Source organism: Muscardinus avellanarius (genome assembly GCF_963383645.1).
Source record: "Muscardinus avellanarius genome assembly, chromosome: 3".
In the NCBI taxonomy this organism is placed as follows: domain Eukaryota; kingdom Metazoa; phylum Chordata; class Mammalia; order Rodentia; family Gliridae; genus Muscardinus; species Muscardinus avellanarius.
Window position 1 is genome coordinate 148,596,113 of NC_137788.1, and position 18,785 is coordinate 148,614,897.

At 51.5% G+C, this 18,785-nt stretch overlaps 1 protein-coding gene across 2 annotated transcripts in view; it reads right to left on the reverse strand.

Moving 5' to 3' along the window:
• The window catches only part of ACAN (aggrecan), a gene marked incomplete at both ends in the record, with an annotated part of 38,513 nt that extends 27,559 nt beyond the window's left edge, over positions 1–10,954 (reverse strand). For both annotated transcript variants that reach the window (XM_080690427.1, XM_080690426.1), the window contains 7 exons: positions 458–632; positions 1,684–2,088; positions 3,767–4,060; positions 5,352–5,479; positions 7,148–7,322; positions 8,346–8,729; positions 10,885–10,954. In XM_080690427.1, the coding sequence (XP_080546553.1) occupies positions 458–632; positions 1,684–2,088; positions 3,767–4,060; positions 5,352–5,479; positions 7,148–7,322; positions 8,346–8,729; positions 10,885–10,954 (1,631 nt within the window). The remainder of the gene's footprint in view (positions 1–457; positions 633–1,683; positions 2,089–3,766; positions 4,061–5,351; positions 5,480–7,147; positions 7,323–8,345; positions 8,730–10,884) is intronic.
• Positions 10,955–18,785: the final 7,831 nt, after the last annotated feature.

Genomic DNA, 18,785 nt, shown 5'->3' on the forward strand with positions numbered 1-18,785 from the left:
GGCTCACTCGGATGCAACAGGGCATGTCTTGGGAGTATCTGAGTATCTGATGGGTTCAAACCCAGGGGCACCCCTCATGTGCAAGGGTCTGGGAGTCCCTGGGGTTCCCTAATTCAGAAGAGAGGCTGCTAGGTGGAGGGTCCCTGGGTCAAGCTGGAGGGAGTAGGGGAGCATGAGGAGGGGTCTCTAACGGGGCTCCTTCTGTACGTTTTAGGGTGAATGATCAAGAGCTCACTATCATCTGGTACCCTGGGTGTGCCTAGGGGGGACAATTGAAGGGAGGAGTAATTATGGAGTCACGAATTAGTCCCGAAGGTGCGGGTGTCCATTGCGCTGGGCATCCAACCAGGCTGTGGCTTCTAAGTTTGTGGTCTGGAGGTTGGAGGGCTGGTAAGGGGGCGGGGCCTGGAGAGGGCGGGGCCTGGAGGGCGGGGCTTGGAGAGGAGCCACCCTTCACCTGACAGTCTGGTCCAGCAGCCAGCCGGCATCACACTGCTCATATCCTGCCTCATAGGCGGCCTGCAGCTGCTCCGGGGAGGCCATGACCGCCCCCGTGCGCAGGCAGGCCTGCTGTGCCTCTTCAAAGGTCAGCGAGTAGCGAGTGGACCCGGGGCGGTAATGGAACACGACCCCTGGTGAGAGGAGAAGGGGAAGAGAGAGGGGTCAGGCATAGGTGCCCATGCACCTGCCAAGCCCACTCCTGCATTCTGACATCCATTTATCTAGCAATGTGGGGCTGAAACCTCACTTGGCGGTGTGATGGCACAGACATCAGTGTGATGACACAGGTAGATGGACACAAACAGCAGTGTCCATCTACCCCTTCATGGACGGAGACCCCACCAGTGTGTGGAGGCCATACCACAATGTCCTTTCTGCTTGTGGCCTTGGGCCTGGGGAGCAGCTGGGCTCTGTATGACATTTCAACCCTTTGGACTTTTTCTTTCTACCTTTCTTTCTCTCTTTCTTTCTTTCTTTCTTTCTTTCTTTCTTTCTTTCTTTCTACCGGAGATTGAACCCAGGGGCATTCTACCTCCAAGCTACACCCCCAGACCTATTTTCTGTTTTTTATATTGAAACAGGGTCTCAGTAAGGTGCTGAGGCCTCTCAAGTAGTTGGATTACAGGCATGCGTGGCCATCTCCGGCTCTCTAGACATGTTCTAAGCACATAGGCATGTACTCAACTCTGTCATGACTGCCCCGGGTAGCCATTGGCAACACATTGACCAATAGATATGTCTTCATCCCAGTCAAACTATTTGTAGACACCAAAATGTGATTTTTACATAATTTTCATATCACCAAATATTATTCTTCTTTGGACACGTCACCCAGCTATTTAAAAACATAAAAGGCATTCTTAGTTCATGGGCCGTAGCTGGATTTGGGCCGCTGACCTCAGATTGCTGACACCTGTCACGGCAGGGAGGACCCCACGCGCGGGAGAAGCTGTGGAATCATTGGGAAGTGGGCCCCCCCCTGGAGGAGAGGTACCCCATGTCCACATCTAACTTCATTTGCAGTCATGATTTGTGGTAAGATCGTTGACACAGCTGGCCTGAGAGGAGAAAGGCTGTCCTGGGTTCCAGGTTATGTTGAAAGCATGGCCAGGAACCTCCTGACCCCTGGGCTAAGTCCTTTTCTCCTGCCCTTTGGCTTCTCCCCAACAGGCAGGTACTTACCCCCTGGCAAACGGGGCTGTCCAGGTACCTCGGCTGCACTGGGGGCGGCGGTCACCTGCACTACCAAGTCCTCACTGGTGAAGACTGTGGCGGAGCCCAGCCCAGGCGTGGGTGCCTCGGGAAAGCCCCAGGGCCTGGTGACCTCTCCAGTCTCGTTCTCAGCCTCTGGGAAGGCTGTGGCCCCCAACTCGGGGGCAAATGAGAAGTGCCCCTCGGGCTCCAGGGCAGTGGGGGAGGCATCCAGGATGGGCTTTGCGGTGAGGATCACGTGGCTTCGGGCTTCTCCCTCCGTGACGTTGCGGATCAAGGGCAACTCCACATCAGGCCAGGTCACTGTCTGGACGGTGATGTCCTCCTCACCACCCAGCCCAAAGAAATTTTCTGGGATGTCCATAAAGTCTTCACCTGGGGCGGGAGCAAAGGCAAGTTTTAATCACTCAGCCTAGGACTGGCTGCAGGAGGAAGACAGGTGAACATCACTCCATCCTTCTGGTTGTGTGACCCACCTGGCACCTTGTGCAGCCCGCTAGGAGGTGCTTCACTCTTGGCATCTGTGGGGGATTGGTTCCAGAACCTCCCATGAACACCCAAATCTGCAGATGCTCAAGTCTCTTATGAAATGCATACTATTGGTATAAAACCTATGCACATCATTTCATATACGTTAGATCATCTCTAGATGACTTATGATCTCTGACACAGTATAAATATTTCATGAATAATTACTTTATTGTATAGAGAATAACGACAAGGGAAAAGTCTCTACATGTTCAGTACAGACACAATTGTTCTCCCAGGCATTTTCAACCTGAGGTTGGTGGAATTTGCAGGTGCAGAACCCATGGATACTTGCAAGATATTTACCAGCCAGTGTACTGTTTATACAACCAGTCCCCACTAAGACACCCCTTCCTGTCCAACTCTGGCCGCCATTTTGCTCATCAGATGAACATCCCACTGGCCTTCCAATGAGGCAGTCTAGAGCGATTGCAACAGGAAATTGTAAGATTTTGCAGAAGATGTAGTTCATGGAATTGAAGGTGGTATTGGAGAACTGCCTGCCCAAGGTCATGAACAAGTGAGGGTCTGGCCTAAAAAATCCAGTTCATTAAAAAAGAGAAAATCCACAGTGACACTCCCAAAGAATGGCTAGGCCGGGCGTAATGGCCCATGCCTGTAATCCCAGTACTTGGAAGGCTGGACAGGTTTGCAGCCAGCCTCAGAAACTTAGTGAGATCCTCCAGCAACTTAGTGAGGCCCTATTTCCAAATAAAAAATAAAATAGAGCTGGAGGTGTAACTCAGAGGCAGGATGCCTCTGGGTGCAACCTCCAGTATATAAAATATAAACAGACAAATAAATAAAAAAGAAAAAGAAAAGAAAAAAATAGCTAGGTTATCAAAAGGAATGAGAGAGGCCTGGCATGGGGCAAGGGGTCCAAACTAGCCCTCTTTGTGTCAGATCAGGACATAGGTACAGAACATAAAATGAGCTGTCACTGGGGTATCACCAATTCTGCTGTAAAAATCTATGTAACTCATCATCCATATTATTCATTTATTTTCTGCAAAAATTAGCATTTACTAGTGTGTTCAATATATGATAAAAATCAAATTAAAAACTTTTCGTCAAAATGAAGCCCTTGTCCAGCTCCCTTCCCCCCAATCTTTCAGAAACTGTGGCCTTCCTTCCAAACTCATTGAATAGAAAAGAGCAGATAACAGCGCCCTCCTGTGGGTTCGTGGTCTCATAACAGGCCCTGTGTCATCCCTGGGTACCATCATCTCAGCATTAGATGAAGAGAAAAATATGCTTCCGGGTAGTAGGTGGGCGAGCTGTCAGTCGAAGATTCTAAAGCGCATGCTTTAACCCTGTTCTGTGCTAAACCCATGACATAGGGCTGGAGACTTGCAACTTCCAGTGCCTGTATCTTAGGAGCCAGTGTGAAAACGGGATGCTAAAAACAGGGGGTTCAAGGGCCCTTAAAGGAGCAAACCCAGCCCCCACCTTTTCCAAGATCATCTCCCTTCTGGATCCAGCTTTGGTGGCCCAAGCCCCTTCCCTCGCCCTGTCGCTGCCCTACCTGTGTAGCAGATGGCGTCGTAGCGAGAGGAGGGGTCCGGGTAGCCCGTCTGGTTGGCGTGCAGGTAGACGGTCCTCACGCCCAGCAGGTTGCCCCCGCAGTTGGGCCGGGCCTTGGAGATGGGGTAGCGCACGCTGCGGTCGGCCAGCCAGCCCGCGCTGCACATGTCCATTCCGCTCTGCCAGGCCAGGTAGAGCTGGCCCGTGGTGGCCAGGCGAGCGCCCAGCCGCCGGCACTCATTGGCCGCCTCCTGGAAGGTGAACTTCTCCGGAGAAGTCGCATAAAAGACCTCACCTGTGAAGGGCGCAGCCGGCTGAGTCAGGGTCTCCCCCCATCTCCCCTGCCCACCCGGTCCCAGAGAGCTAACGTCCCCTAGCCGTGGACCCACACGTCTGTGTCACAGGTCTTGTGATAGGGCTCAGACTCTGCCCTATCGATTGCTGCGCACTTTCCCGCCGCTAGGGGCGCTGTCCTTCCAGCTAAAGCACTGCCCATGCGCCAATCCTTCAAAAATTCAAATACCAGCCGGGCGCACCTATGATCTCGGTACTTGGGAAGCTGAGATAGGAGGATCGTATGTTCAAAGTCAGCTTCTGCAACCTAGCGAGGCTCTGTTTCAAAACGAAAAATAAAGGGGCAGGGAGAGGTGTAGCTCAAAGGTAGAATGCCACTGGGTTCAATCCCCAGTACAAAAAATGAATACATTAATTAATTTATTAAAAAGCAAACTGTTGATGGAAGAAGCGGGCCTCAGACTTTAACCCTACAATTCTGGTTCCTAAACTGGAGTCTATAGGCACAGCAGGGGTCATCATGGCCCCATTTGGGGCCTGCCAAGCTTAAAAAATATTTCCCAAAACCTCAGGGGTAGGCCCTCCTTCCTGAGGACACCGCAGGGGGCTCTTGTCCCGTGACAACTCTGATCAGCCATTCTGCTTGTCTTTGCTTAGCCAAAATGGGAGCACAGATAGTGGGTACCTAACAGGTGGGTTTGACTTCTGGGGTGATAATGGGCCTGGGGGAGGAGGCATCTGTGATGGTGAGGAAGTCGGGGCCCCTGCACAGAATGAGCCAGTTGTCAGCTCTCCTGGGAAATGCACGTCTTTTGGGCCCAGCTAGTGAGTGTGATAAAGTTGAGCTGTTTTTTTTTTCTTCTGTAGTTTTTTATTTTATTTTTTAATTTTTGCAGTGCTGGGGGTGAACCCAGGGCCCCGTGCTGAGCTGACACTCCATCACTGAGCTGCGCCCCCAGGCCTGGGCTGGGCTTTGACTGAGGATGGGCTAGCCAGAGCAGCCGGGTGCTGCCTGGCAGGGACAGTCCCAGGTGAGGGTCCTCCTGCAACCAAGGTTTTTGGGGCCAGTGGTGACACCAGTTTGCAGACACTCAGGGCCATTGAGATTTTCACTGAAGTGGACACAGTGGGGTCCTGGCCAGCAGGTCCTCCATTCCCCCTTAATGGGAGAGGAGTCTCCAGGGTCAGGGCCTGAGCTGGTTCCCTGGCCTGGAGCAGGTCTGTATGGTCCCGAGAGTCAGTGGGTGATGGGGAAGTAGTGGGCTCCTCGTTGGCGGGCAGAGCAGACTCACCCTCCATCTCCTCAGCGAAGCAGTACACATCGTAGGTCTCGTTGGTGTCTCGGATGCCGTAGGTTCTCACTCCAGGAAACTCATCCTTGTCTCCATAGCAGCCTTCCCGAGGGGTGTGGATGGGGTACCTGCCGGGAACCAGAGTGGGGGACGCTGGGACGGAGGGAGGCCTGGGGCCTTGCTCTGCATTCTCCTCTTGCATAGGAGGGATCAGCAGGTGACATTGCATTTGGCTGTGTCTTTGCTGAATACATGCACGTCGCTCTGTTTTTACAGTTATTAGTGATGGAAGGCAGCCCCCTTTATGGTACATTAATTGCTACCAAACATTCTTTCTGGGGCCCACAGACTTTCTGTAAAAGACCAAAGTTTGCCAGGCGAGGTGGTGCATGCTTGTAATCCGCACGTTTTTAATCCCCATGCTTGGGAGGCGGAGACAGGAGGATCGCACAGGTTCGAAGCCAGCCTCGCTGGCTTAAGAGACCCTGTTTCCAAATAAAATATAAAATAGGTCTGGGAGTGTAGCCTGGAGGTAGAAGGGCTTCCAGGAACCCCAGTACCACCAAAAAAACAAAAAACAAAAAACAAAAAAACCCAAAGTTCGTTGGCTCCTGCTCCATATCCTTTGAACCTCAATCAGCCTAATGAGGCAGGTGCTATAAAGATCATTTTACCCTTGAAGAAACGGAGGCCCAGAGATGTTAAATGATTGGTCCAAGGTCACACAAGTGCCAGTGGTAGCTCTTCCTGAGGCCCAGGTGTGCACTCTTGCACGAGGCTAGACTATTGTCTCGTTTTGGTTCTCTATTTGTGTGGTTTATTTATTTTAGTAGTGTTTATATCCTCAGACCTCTTTGCCTAGGCGAGATTGCAAAGCTACGTCCTCCTCTTTCTCTGTGAGGCTGTACCTTGTCTTCCAGCCCCACCTCACCACACTGAGGTCCCTGGAGGGATCTCATCTATGCCACTCCTGCCTCCCACTTCCTGGCCACACTCAGTTAAGAGATGTACCAAGGAGCTTATGCATGTCTTGCTTCTTTAAAAACAGAAAAGGCCAAGCGTGGTGGTGCATGTTTGTAATCCCTGCACTTGGGAGGCGGAGACAGGAGGATCGCGCAGTTTCGAAGACAGGCGCGCTGACTTAAGAAACCCTGTTTCCAAATAAAAATATAAAATAGGTCTGAGAGAGTAGCCCGGAGGTAGAAGGGCTTCCAAGAACCCCAGTACCACCAAAAAAAAAAAAAAAAAAAAAAAAAAGAAAAAAAAAAACAGAAAATATGCCAGGCGTGGTTGCACACACTTGCAATCCCAGTACTTGGGAGTCTGAGACAGCAGGATCGAGCAGGTTTGAAGCCAGTCTCAGTTACTTAGTGAGGATCTCAGCAACTTAGTGAGATTCTGTTTAAAAATAAAATATAAAATAGGTCTGGGAGTATAACCTGGAGATAGAAGACCCCTGGGTTCCATCCCTAGTACCACAAAACAAAACAGAAAAGATATAAGGTCACTTACAAAATAGATTAAACAGATATAAGGTAGCTTACAAAAATAGATTAAAGTTAAATAAAAAATAGTAGGGAAAGAAACCTCGGCTATAGGAAAATCAGTCAGGGTTTTTAGCAGCCCCTTGGGGTGGGCCCTGGTTCCTGTGCTGGCCAGGTGCAACCCACTCCTAGGCTGGCCTCGGTGTTACCAGCAGCAGCCTGGTGCTGGTCACTGCTCTGCCCTATCACCACCCCGCCGGGTTGTGCTCCCCTGGCCCAGCCTGAGGACCTTGGTAGGTGGCTGGGGCTCACCTGACGGTCTGGTCGGCCAGCCAGCCCGCGTCGCACTGGTGGAAGCCGTCCTCGTAGGCGGCCTGCAGCTGCTCAGGCGTGGCAATGATGGCGCTGTTCTGCAGGCAGGCCCGCTGTGCACGGTCGAAGTCCAGTGTGTAGCGTGTGGAGATGGCTCTGTAGTGGAACACGATGCCTGCCACACGTGGAGGGAGAGCCGGTCAGGCGCAGCCGCCCATCACCGAGGCCCTCCCAGGATTGCGCTCATACCCAGACACTCTCTCTGGTCTAGACTGATGCACAGACCCTCTCCTGATCTTGCTGGGACATGTGGGCAACGTGGAACTTGCTAGCTCACCACGCATTCCTTTTTGAATACTTACGGTAATTCTGACCATCAGAATATTTGTTTGTTTGTTTGTTTGTTTTGTGGTTCTGGGGATTGAATGCAGGGGCTCTCTACCACTGAGCTATACCTCCAGTGTACCTTGTTTTATTTTGAGACAGGGTCTTGCCAAGTTGCATAGCTGGCCTCGAACTTGTGACCCTCCTGCCTCAGCCTTCGGAGTATCTGGGATTAGAGGTATACATCACTGCGCCTGGCTTAATTGGAATTATTTTGAACTAAACTGAAATCTGTGTCTCTATGATTTTTTTTCTTGTTGCTTCAGAAGCCCATATGGTCTTGGGGGAAGAGACATTGAGGGATTCAGGCAACCTCAGCCCAGGGGCATCTTAGTGGGAGCTCTAAGAGAGAAAGAGGCTGGGGGTCCAGTCCTTCCTGAGCCTCTGGAAATGGAAATGAGGAGAAGGAAGAAAGGAAGAAGAGGAGGAGGAGGAGGAGAAAGAGGAGGGGGAAGAGGAGAAGGAGGAGGAGAAAGAGGAGGAAAAGGAGGGAAAAGACAGTGGGATGAAGTGTCAGAAGAGCACACTAATTCGTTTCCAGGGCAACTTCAGGCCAGTCACTCAGCCTCAGTTTGTTACTGACAAGCAAACTGACCGAGTCCCTGGATCACTGCATATGGCGAAGCACAAGTATCATTCACCTGTGACAGTGGCCAGGAAGTGTTTAATCACCCCCCCAAAGTCTACAGAACATATCACCAGACCCGCGTTGCAGAGGATCAGAAAGCCAGGCTCTCTGTGCAGGGCCCAGGCCGGCGAGGACCCCACTCCGCTCCCTCCGCAGGCCAGGCGGCATCCCGAGGGAGACCCTCACCTTTCACCACCACCTCCAGGGTGGCCTCGCTGTCCTCAATGCCGTGCATCACCTCGCAGCGATAGACGCCAGAGTCGTTGGAGCGCAGGCTCTGGATCTCCAGGGTGGCATCGCTGGGGATGGCCGGGTAGTTGGGCAGCGAGACCTTGTCTTGGTAGGCACTGTTGACCCGCACCTGCCCCTCGGTGGCGACGAGCAGCACCACCTCCTTCTCCTTGGAAATACGGCTCCACTTGATTCTCGGGGTGAGCGGGGCGGTGGAGGGGGCAGTGGTCACGGGGTGCAGCGGGTCGATGAAGTAGCAGGGGATGGTGAGGGAGGTCCCCAGGAGGGCCCGCAGCGGGGACGGCTGGGGGATGCTCACGCTCAGAGAGTTGTCATGGTCTGCGTGGGAGAGGAAGGGGTAGAGGACCGCTGTTAGCGCTTAGGGAGGACTACCCAGTCCTGGAAAACAGGACTAGTCTAAGACCAAACCGGCAAGTATGTGCGACTAGGATGCAGGGAATTCCCAGGGAGCCTTGTGCTAGCCTTTCCAGAGCAGCGTTTTCCCCAGACCCGTGGTCTGTGCACCTCAGGACATTAACTACAGAGCTAGAAAAGAACGGGGAGCCACAGAGTCCAGGCTACTGCGCTGTGTCTCAGGCTGGGCTGTCCCAGGAGATGCCAAACCAGAAGGTAAACAGGAACCCCCTTCTTGGAGCGGCAGCTCCGCTCAAAGATTTTGGAAAATATTATGTTGGCATTGAAAAAATTATTATAGGATATAAAAGAATTCCATACAACTTTTAGAGCTAAGATGCAAAGCTTCAAAGGTCAGCTTTGGTCTCTGTCTGACCTTGCAAGGGGAGACAAGTCGCCTTCTTCTGCTCTGTAGGAGCTAGGCAGGGGGTAAGAGTGGATGAGCATCCAGGAGGTTACAGGATGGGATAGGACCAGACTCCGAAAAAAAATCATGTGGGGTATTGATAAAGGCGTTGAAGTATGTTTACCAAATCCTGTTAGGAAAAAAAAAAAAGATCTGGGAATGGGAGAGAAACAGCTTTCAAAAAAAAAAAAAAGCGCCTTTCATGCTGGGTCTAAAATTTAAGGGGCTCTTTCTTTCAGTGGAGCCTCCAGGTGGAAGTCAACATGTTTCAGATATTTGCGGGTAAAGGGTGTAGAGCAGGGCAAAGTCAGGGAAGCCAGGAGTCCGGCCCTAACCTTTTGATGTCCGGACAGTCACCACCAGCCCCTGCCACAAACACCTCTGCCCCGAGACTCGGAGGCCGGCCCTGGCACTGTGGCCAGCAGTGTGGTCCAGCAGTGTGGTCCTCAGGGACAGCTGGAGGCTACTGCGGAGCCCAGCCTGGCAATAGCTCATGCGCTGGGCCATTTGCCAGTGTGGACACGCCACCCTGTGTGCTGACCGGGACTGAGATTTGTGGGTCCCCAGAGCAGTGATGCAAATGGAGGCCCGTAGACCCTCCACCTTCACGCTGGCACAATAAAACACGTGCGATTTTCCTATTTGACAATGGTTCCTTTGGAAAAACACATGAACGGGCAGATTAAAGTGGAGAATTCCTGGATTCCTTAGAGACTTGCCCTGCGATGTGGTGGGATGAAAGAGGAGGAGCCGCCACCCTTTTATTTCCCCTATGACTATACCGTGGGGGGGTCTCATGCACATGCTGGGTCTATATCAGCTCCTACACCTTCTCAGCTCTCTCCATGCCCTGGCGACTTACCACTGCTGAATACTGCCCTTGGGCTTGGGGGCCATCAGGCCAGGGTTATGGCCCATCCCCAAGAGGATGGACTTATGCAGCCCCAGAAGTGGCTTGGGCCCACTTGAGCGGCAGGTCATGGGCATCCTGAAGTTCCTCCTCCAGGTTTGTGTAAAGGAGGAGGGCAGAGCCAGTGGGCACGTCCCATTAGCCCTACAGACTGTCCCTCTTCTGGAAAGGTTGGGGCAGGGGAGGCCTTTAAACGGCATCATGTAAAGAAGACTCATTCTGCTTTGGTATCAAGCCCATCCTGGGGTCACGGAAGGTTGACTGGTTCATGTGGTACAGACCTTGATTATCAGAGATGCTCCTAGCACCTGCTACTTGCAGGGACCAGGTTGGAGGCAAGGATTTGCTGGGAGCAGAGTAGCTTCTCCTCTCCCAGGGGCTTTGCAGGCAGTTTCTTCATTTGAAGCTCCCTCAGATGCTCTCAGAGCCTTTCCTCTATGTCCTGCCAGTGCCCCCACCCAGCCCACTGTGCAGCCGTTCTAGGTGACGTCTGGAGAGAAGGATGCTGGGAAGATGGCCTTGCGGCTCTCCCCATTAGCTGACCTAGCTAGAGGGCAGCAGGGGCCGGGACATCCAGGCAAGGCTCCTGAACGTGTATGCACACACGCGGCTGCTCTCCTGCTGTGGTTAGAGTCCCGGGAGGGAAGGGGCAGGCCTAGGTAAGGGGATTGTGTTTCTGGGCCTAGCAGCACCAAGTTCAGTGACTCCGAACCCAGCACCCAGAGCCTACTGAATAAATGAGACACCTGTGGGAATGTCCTTACCTGAAAGTTCTTCTGAGGTGGCTGTGGTGATGACCCCCAGAGTCACAAAAACCAGGAGTAAAGTGGTCATAGTGCACCTGGAAGAGGGCAGGCAGAGGTGTTATTGAGGCAGCTGAAGTATAGTGAGTCGGAGATCACGGACCTGCCACATAAAGTGATAAATTCTACCCTAGGATCTGACTCCCATCCAGACAATGAGGCTTCCGGGTGCTTTCTCCAAGTAAACCCTCATGGATTTCTATTTACAGTCGTTGGGCTGACAAACCTAGCCTCCCGTGTTCTAGTTCTAGCCAGCGAAAGCTCATCCCCGTGATGGCTGACATTCTGCGTGAACTTGACTGGGCCACAGGGCGCCCAGATGTTTTGTCAGATGTGTTTCTGCCTGCGTCTTGGAGGGCGTTTCTGGATGAGACTAACCTTTGAACTGGTCGTCTGAGTAAAGCAGATGGCCCTTCCCCAAGTGGGTGGGCCTTGCTTGATCCATGGATGGCCTGAATAGAATAAAAGAGTGACCCTCCTCTAAGTAACAGGGAATTCTTCCTCCCTGTGACCTTCCAGCTTAGATATCTTTTTCCTCCTTTCAAACTTGAACTGAGACATCAGCTTTTCATGGGTCTTGATGTGAAAATGCTTGCCCATCAGCTCTCTGCAGATCCAGCTGGCCAAGTTAACCCAGCAGGCCTTGGGCCTGGAAACCTCCCACACTGCAGAAGCCAGGTCCTTATCATTAGCTTCCCCTCTCCTCTCCTCTCCTCTCCTCTCCTCTCCTCTCCTCTCCTCTCCTCTCCTCTCCTCTCCTCTCCTCTCCTCTCCTCTCCTCTCCTCTCTCTCTCTCTCTCTCTCTCTCTCTCTCTCTCTCTCTCTCTCTCTCTCTCTCTCTCCCACCTCCTTTCTCTCTCTCTTTCCTTTCTTCTACACACACACACACACACGCACATGCACACGCACACTCACACACAGTCATCTGCCATATACTGACATTTCAGTCATTAATGAACCACATATGTGGCGATAGTCCCATAAGATTATAGCGAAGATGAAAAACGCATATAGCATAGTCAGTGCGGCCATTGTAATGACGTTGTATGACAAGTGACTCACCTGTTTGTGGCAATGCTGATGTAAACAAGTCTACTGTGCTACCGACAGCACACAAGCATAGCGCATACAATTGTACAAGGTACTTAATACTTGATACTGACCATAAATGACCACGCTACTGGCTTACATATTTCCTATGTTATACTTCAGTCGTTGCTTTAGCAAGTCCTCCTACTTATAACAAAATGTAAAACAGTGTGTCGTGGCCTACTAGTAACAGCCTCAGACATCTGTGCTTTCTATCTTTTTATTTATTTTTTTGGTGATACCATTCTCTCTCCTCCCCAGTTCTTTCTTTTCTTTTTTTCTTTTTCTTTTTTTTTTTTTTTTTTTTGGTGGTACTAGAGATTGAGCTCAGGGGCATTCTACCTTTGAGTTGCATCCCCAGCCCTATTTTATTACTTTTTATTCTGAAACAGGGTCTTACTAAGTAGCTGAGGCTGGCCTTAAACCTTTGATTTTCCTGTCTCAGGCTTCCAAGTACTGGGGTTACAGACATGTGCCACCACATTTGGATTATTTTGGGGGGTACTGGGGACTGAATCCAGGAGCATTCTACCCCTGAGCTATAACCCCCAGACCTTTTTATTTGGAAACAAGGTCTTGCTAAGTTACTGGGGGTCTTGCTGAGTTGCTGAGGTTGTCCTTAGGAATCTGCAATCCTCCTGTCTCAGGCTCCCAAGTACTGGGATTACAGGTGTGCACCACCATGCCCGGCTTACGGTGTCTCTTAATTACATCAAGAAGCCCTGTGAAATGATTGAGCTGAACCATGTAGGTTTGTGCAAGTGTACTGCATGATATTAGCAAAATGATGAAACTGCCTAAAGATACAGTTCTCAGAACCTATCCCCACTCTTAAGAGACATGTGACTGTAACTGTGTATATGTGTGTGTGTGTGTGTAGTTTGTTTCTGAGGAACCCTAATATCCGGGCTCAGAAAAGTAACACACCGCCCAGCCTCACTGATGGGACTGCCACCAAGTCCAAGGAGCTAATGTATTTTAGAACGGACTCCACTCCAAGGCTTCTGGCAAAACGCAGAGCCTGGTTCAAATCCAGGGGAGAGAGCTCCTTTGTTGGCTGGGGGATGAACAGGTGCAGGATGTAGGAGGGAAACACGGGTCTAGGGTCCCCATACCCCTCCTGTTGGCCCAAACATGACTGTGTGAACCAGAAAGACAGGCCCTCCTTACTGTCATTTCTGGGCAACTACCACCATATGCGTACAGATCTGTGATGACTGCCACGTCGTGGGCATTCCCGGCACACTTGGGACCCTGCCTCCAGCTGGCCAGTAAGTAGATACCAAGAAGACGCCCTGGAATTACAAGGACTCAGTCACTCCAGGGGCTCTCAGTGCGGCTGCACCTGGACAGCTATACGTACACCTGCTGCTTGCCCGCCATGACCTGTGCCTGAAGACATTTCCAGGGTGTCCTGTTCTGTTTAGACCTGCCATGCGCTCCAGCTGTGAGCATTTTCTTTTGGTTAAAGAAGTGTTTAATATTTCAGGGAGGAGATCTCAGGTGGTGGAGGACTTGGAAATTAAAAAAAAAATGGTGGGAGCAGTGTGCTCAGACACTGAGGGGGCCCTAGTCCCCCAGACTTGGCTCCATTGGCTCAGCGGTGTTGGCCTTGGCCTGGTCCCTGTGGACTAAGGCTGGATGGATTTGGGGTTGCGGGGAGCAGCCCACAGGACACTGAAGGGTGCCCGTGTTCCCGTCCAGGAATGCCTGGGGGAGGGGTGGTACAGGCCCAGGACTCTGCTGACCCTTCCTGCCTCTGTGTGACCTCTTCCTCCATCTGTGCCCAATTTGTGCCACCTGCACTGGTCACTTGAGAAAGAAAAGGCTGTCTATAGTGGTGCCTTCAGGGGTGTGGAGGTGTGGAGACAGGTGTATGAGGTACATCGCTGCACAGGAAGTCTAGAAAATTCCAGGGTTCTGTGAAGTAGCCCACCGCCTAGTCCCCTGCTGCTCCTTGAGAAATTTTCTCCTGAGAGGCTGCTTTTAAAAGCCATCTCTGGCCGGGCGTGGCGGCGCACGCTTGTAATCCCCACGCTTGGGAGGCGGAGACAGGAGGATCGGGCAGGCCCGAAGCCAGCCGCGCTGGCTTAAGAGACCCTGTTTTCAAATAAAAATATAAAAAATAGGTCTGGGAGCGTGGCCCGGAGGTAGAAGGGCTTCCAGGAACCCCAGTACCAAAAAAAAAAAAAAAAAAAAAAAAAAAAAGCCATCTCTGGAGCCAGGCATGGCCCATGCCTGTAATCCCAGGACTTGGGAGTCTGAGACCAGAGAATAGCAGGTTTGAGGACAGCTTCAGTGATGTAGCAAGACTCTAAGTAACCTAGTGAGACCCTGTTTAAAAAAAAAATTAAAAAGGACTGAGAGTATAGCTCAGAGATAGAAGGCCCTGTGGATTCAATCTCCACTACCACACAACAAAACAAAACAAAACACCAAAACACAACTCTCTCTGGTCTCCAGGTCTAGCACAGCGAGGGGCCACAGCATCGGCCCTGTGTGACCATCGTGGCTGAGAAATGGTTCCCTGGAAAGTCATGGAGCAAGGTGTCCCTCCAGGCTGGGGAAACCCTGTTCCCAGAACTTCAGAAACTCATGTTCAGACACTGGCCCGCCTGTTCCTTCTCAGAACGCAGTTCTCTGGGCAGCGCTCTGCACATTTGCGAAGTTGTGTCTCTCCCTCGCCCTCCAAACAGGCTGGACATTGTCTGGGGCGGCCGTGGTTCCCGGGGCTGGGCCGGCTCTGTTTTGCTCCCTGGCCTAGACCAGGAAACGGGAAGAAATGAAAGGCAGCGCGGTGGAGTGGGCAGAGAAACTCATTTGATTTCTTCTTCTTCTTCTCCTTTTTTTAAAAAAGACAAACTTTGGGATAGAAATATTGCAACAAACACACTCTTGTGTTTGTGTTTTGTCAGCTGTAAAGAAAACAGAGGAGAAATTCCATTCTGTCTGGGTTCCAAGCGGCTCCGGGACCCACTGAGTCTTAAGTGAGGAGAGAGACTCTGCCAGCACCAGCTGCGTGGACAGGGAAGCCTTTTCACCAGGGAGGAAAACCAGGCGGCAAAGGAGGCTGGGATGGAGGGCTGGGAGTAGGTGGGGAGAGGGCGGGGGATCCTGAGGTCTAGTCTGGCTCATCTTCAAGGGGCTGGCTCTCTCAGGGAGAATTACAAGGAGTCTTGGCAGGGGTGGGGTGGGGGGAAGCAGGTATTTCCCTCTTTCTTTCTTTCTTTCTTTCTTTCTTTCTTTCTTTCTTTCTTTCTCTCTCTCTCTTTCTTCTTTCTTTCTTTTTCCTCCTCCTCCTCCTCCTCCTCCTCCTCCTCCTCCTCCTCCTCCTTCTTCTTCTTCTTCTTCTTCTTCTTCTCTCTCTCTCTCTCTCTCTCTCTCTCTCTCTCTCTCTCTCTCTCTCTCTCTCTCTGAACCTAAGGGTGTTCTACCGCCAAGAGACTCCTTCCCTAGCCCTATTTTATTTTGAAACAGGGTCCTGCGAAGTCACTGAGGGTCTCTCTAAATTACTGAGGCTGACCTTGCATCTATGATCCTCCTGTCTCAGCCTCTTGAGTACTGGGATTTATAGACCTGCACCACCATGCCTGGCTGCTCATGCTTTGCACCCGAGCTGAGGCTGTGTGTGTGCGCGCGTGTATGTACATGTGTGTGGGCCCCACAGTTGGGGACAGGAGAGCCCTTCACCTCTACGTCGGCTGAGCGCCATGGCCACGGCTTGGGGCCCGATTCCATCAGATGACAGTAAGGAGCACGCAGCTCATCCACCTGCCTTGAATTCCTTTTCCAGAGATGCATACAGTGAGACTCAACCCTGGTCCTGGTCCTGGCTGCCCACCTGCTGCCTGGACGGCTGTTTCAGAAGCAACAATGCTTTTGCTTCAAGAACGACATCACCGCCCTCTCAAAGCATTTGGAAAATAGAGACGCAGAGAATAAAGAATCGCTATAATCCTTCCTCTGCATCCGCTCATAACTGGCGTTTCCATCTTCTTTCTTCTAGTCTTTGTCCTTCAACATTCATCTGGCCACTTGTTCTGAATTTTTGTGTTTTTTGTTTGTTTGTTGTTCTTCTTTGGCATTGGAGGCTGAACCGAAGGGCATTCTACTTCCAAGCCACACCCCCTGCCTTATTTCATTTTTAAAAATTGGAAACATGGTCTCCCCTGATTGTGGCGAGCATGGCTAGACTGATTAGTGACAGCTCTTAGGTACGAGAGCTGATCTTGGGAAGGTCACAGTTTTCCTGCAGCCCAGAGGAGCAGCAGACATCAGGGTCATCCCTCCCCAGGGCTCCTGGAGAACTGGGCCGCGCTTCAGCTCCCTCGTCCCAGCCCGCCAGAGCCTGTTTTAAGACTCTCCTCCAAGTCCGTGCTCAGCGACGACGTCACACAGGTCCCTTGAAATCATGGCGGGAGTGTTTACACCAGGGCAATAGGCAAACACTAAAAATGAGGTGAGAACTGTTTTTCTTTCCCTCTTTGGGAGAGGACTCGCCAGCACAGTACTGGAAGTAACCCACAGTAAACATAGGGGAAGGCTGGAAGAGGCATAATAGGTACTTTTTTTTTCTTCTGTGTGATGAGACTTCTTTCTCCACCCATGGCAGGGTCCCACGTATGTCTCTGGGGCCAATGATGTGGGCTTGGAAACCAAGGCCACTTGGTCAGCCCTGAAGCAGCACAGAGCCACCTACATCCCAATCAGGTTCTCCATCCCAGGTGAAACCTACCACAGTGCAGACTCGGCATGCATTAGCAGGCCTGTGGTCACACGCCTGCCTCCCTGCCTCCCCTGGCTCCATGGGCCCCTTCTCTTCCCCAAAGCCTGTCCCCTGGCTCTGCCACCCAACCATGGCACAGCCTTAGCATTGCACTCTCTGGTTTCACACATGCTAGCTTTGCTCACCACTCAGGTATTTCTCTTCTTGAGGATGAGAATCAAAACTTAAAAAAAAAGTCAGGCGGCGTGGTGGCGCACGCTTATAATCCCTGCACTTGGGAGGCGGAGACAGGAAGATCATCGCGCAGGTTCGAAGCCAGCCTCGCTGGCTTAAGAGACTCTGTTTCCAAATAAAAATATAAAAATAGGTCTGGGAGTGTAACCTGGAGGTAGAAGGGTTTCCAGGAACCCCAGTACCACCACCACCACCACACACAAAAAAAAAGACTTAAAAAAAATCTCTCTGTGTTAACCCACTCGGTGCCCAGCACAACGAAAGCATTAGGTGACAGCTCCTTGCTGGATGAGCTGGTGGCCATGGGAATGTGTTGACTGGTGTGCCAGGAAGATTTGCCAGCGACCAGGTGGCTCTGTATCCCTGACTCCAGTCCTGCAGGAGGGATGCACGAGGACTGAGGCGACCCTTTCCCCGGCCGCCAGCCTCCAGCTCGGCACCGGCACCGCCTGCAGGGTCATCTCCAGCCCAGCCTCTTCTCCCGTCTGTCACTCGCCCGTGGATCAGACCCACCCTGACATGGGTGCCTAGAAGTGGTGATGTCAGGCACGCTTGAGATTGGGGTTTCAAACCCAGCGCAGGGGAAGGATGAGGAAACCCCCCCCCTCCGATGTACAACTGGCCAGAGTGGCTGCAATTTGCAGCTGCCAATTTCCCACAAATTCTAAAGAAACAGGGTGCGATGGTGGAGAAGCGGATTAGCCCTGGTCTGTTTTAACTCAACTTTGGAACTCGGGTAAGGCCCGGTTACAGTCTTCCCATCGGTACATGGGAATAGCAATACAGAGAACACCCCCAGGACAATCAGGAAGGTAATCCATGTGGATGCTAATGTTCTTTTTATATTTCCTTCTTTCTCCTCTCCTCACTTTCTTATTCTGTCTTTTTCTATATTATTGATTTCCTTATTCCAAATTTATTACTTGCTCTATCATTACCAGGGAATCTTTTTTTTTTTTTTTTTTTTTTTTTTTTTTTTGCAGTCCTGGGGATAGAACCCAGGGGCACTCTACCTCCGAGGTACACTCCCAGCTCTATTTTTATTCTTTATTCTGAAACAGGGTCTCACTGAATTGCAAAGGGCCTCACTAAGTAGCTGAGGCTGGCCACGAACTGCGATCTCTCCTCTCTCAGCTCCCAAGTGCTGGGATTACAAGTGTGCACCACCCTGTCTGGCTCCCCCAGCCGTTCTGATATTTCATTTTGAAACAGCGTCTTGTTAAGTTGTTGCAGATCTCACTAAGTTGCTGAGGCTGGCCTCAAACCTGTGATCCTCTTGTTTCAGCCTCCCAAGTACTAGAATTACAGGTATGCACCACGACTTTTTCCCAATAGTTGCAGAAACTGTGAGGCCGACACTCGGGGGTGCCGGGGTAAGGGATGGCAGAGCTGGGGCAGGGCTTTGGGGTGGGAAGAGCATGGCTTTGGAGCCGGGTGGACCTCATTCCATCACAGCTCTGACGCTTAGGTGTTAGCATATAACCTTGGCCCACTTATGTAACCTCTGGGAGGCTCAATTTTCTTGTCTCTAAAATGCTGATAAGACAGGGTTGATGACACAGCACAGAGCTGATCAGGAATTCAGCAAGAGGTTCTGTCTGGCCTTCAGTGAATGCCAGCTCTTTTCCCAAATTTTTTCCCACTGGACCCTCCCCCCGTGAGGAGAAAGGCCTGCACCTTGAACACTCGTCCCTGTTAGCACAGGCCCAGCGACAAGGAGCCACTCAGTCAACTGAAGTCACTCCAAACACAGTCTATGCCTGTATTTAACTGACGCGCTGCCCTCTGCAGTGAGTCCAAACAATGAGAACAG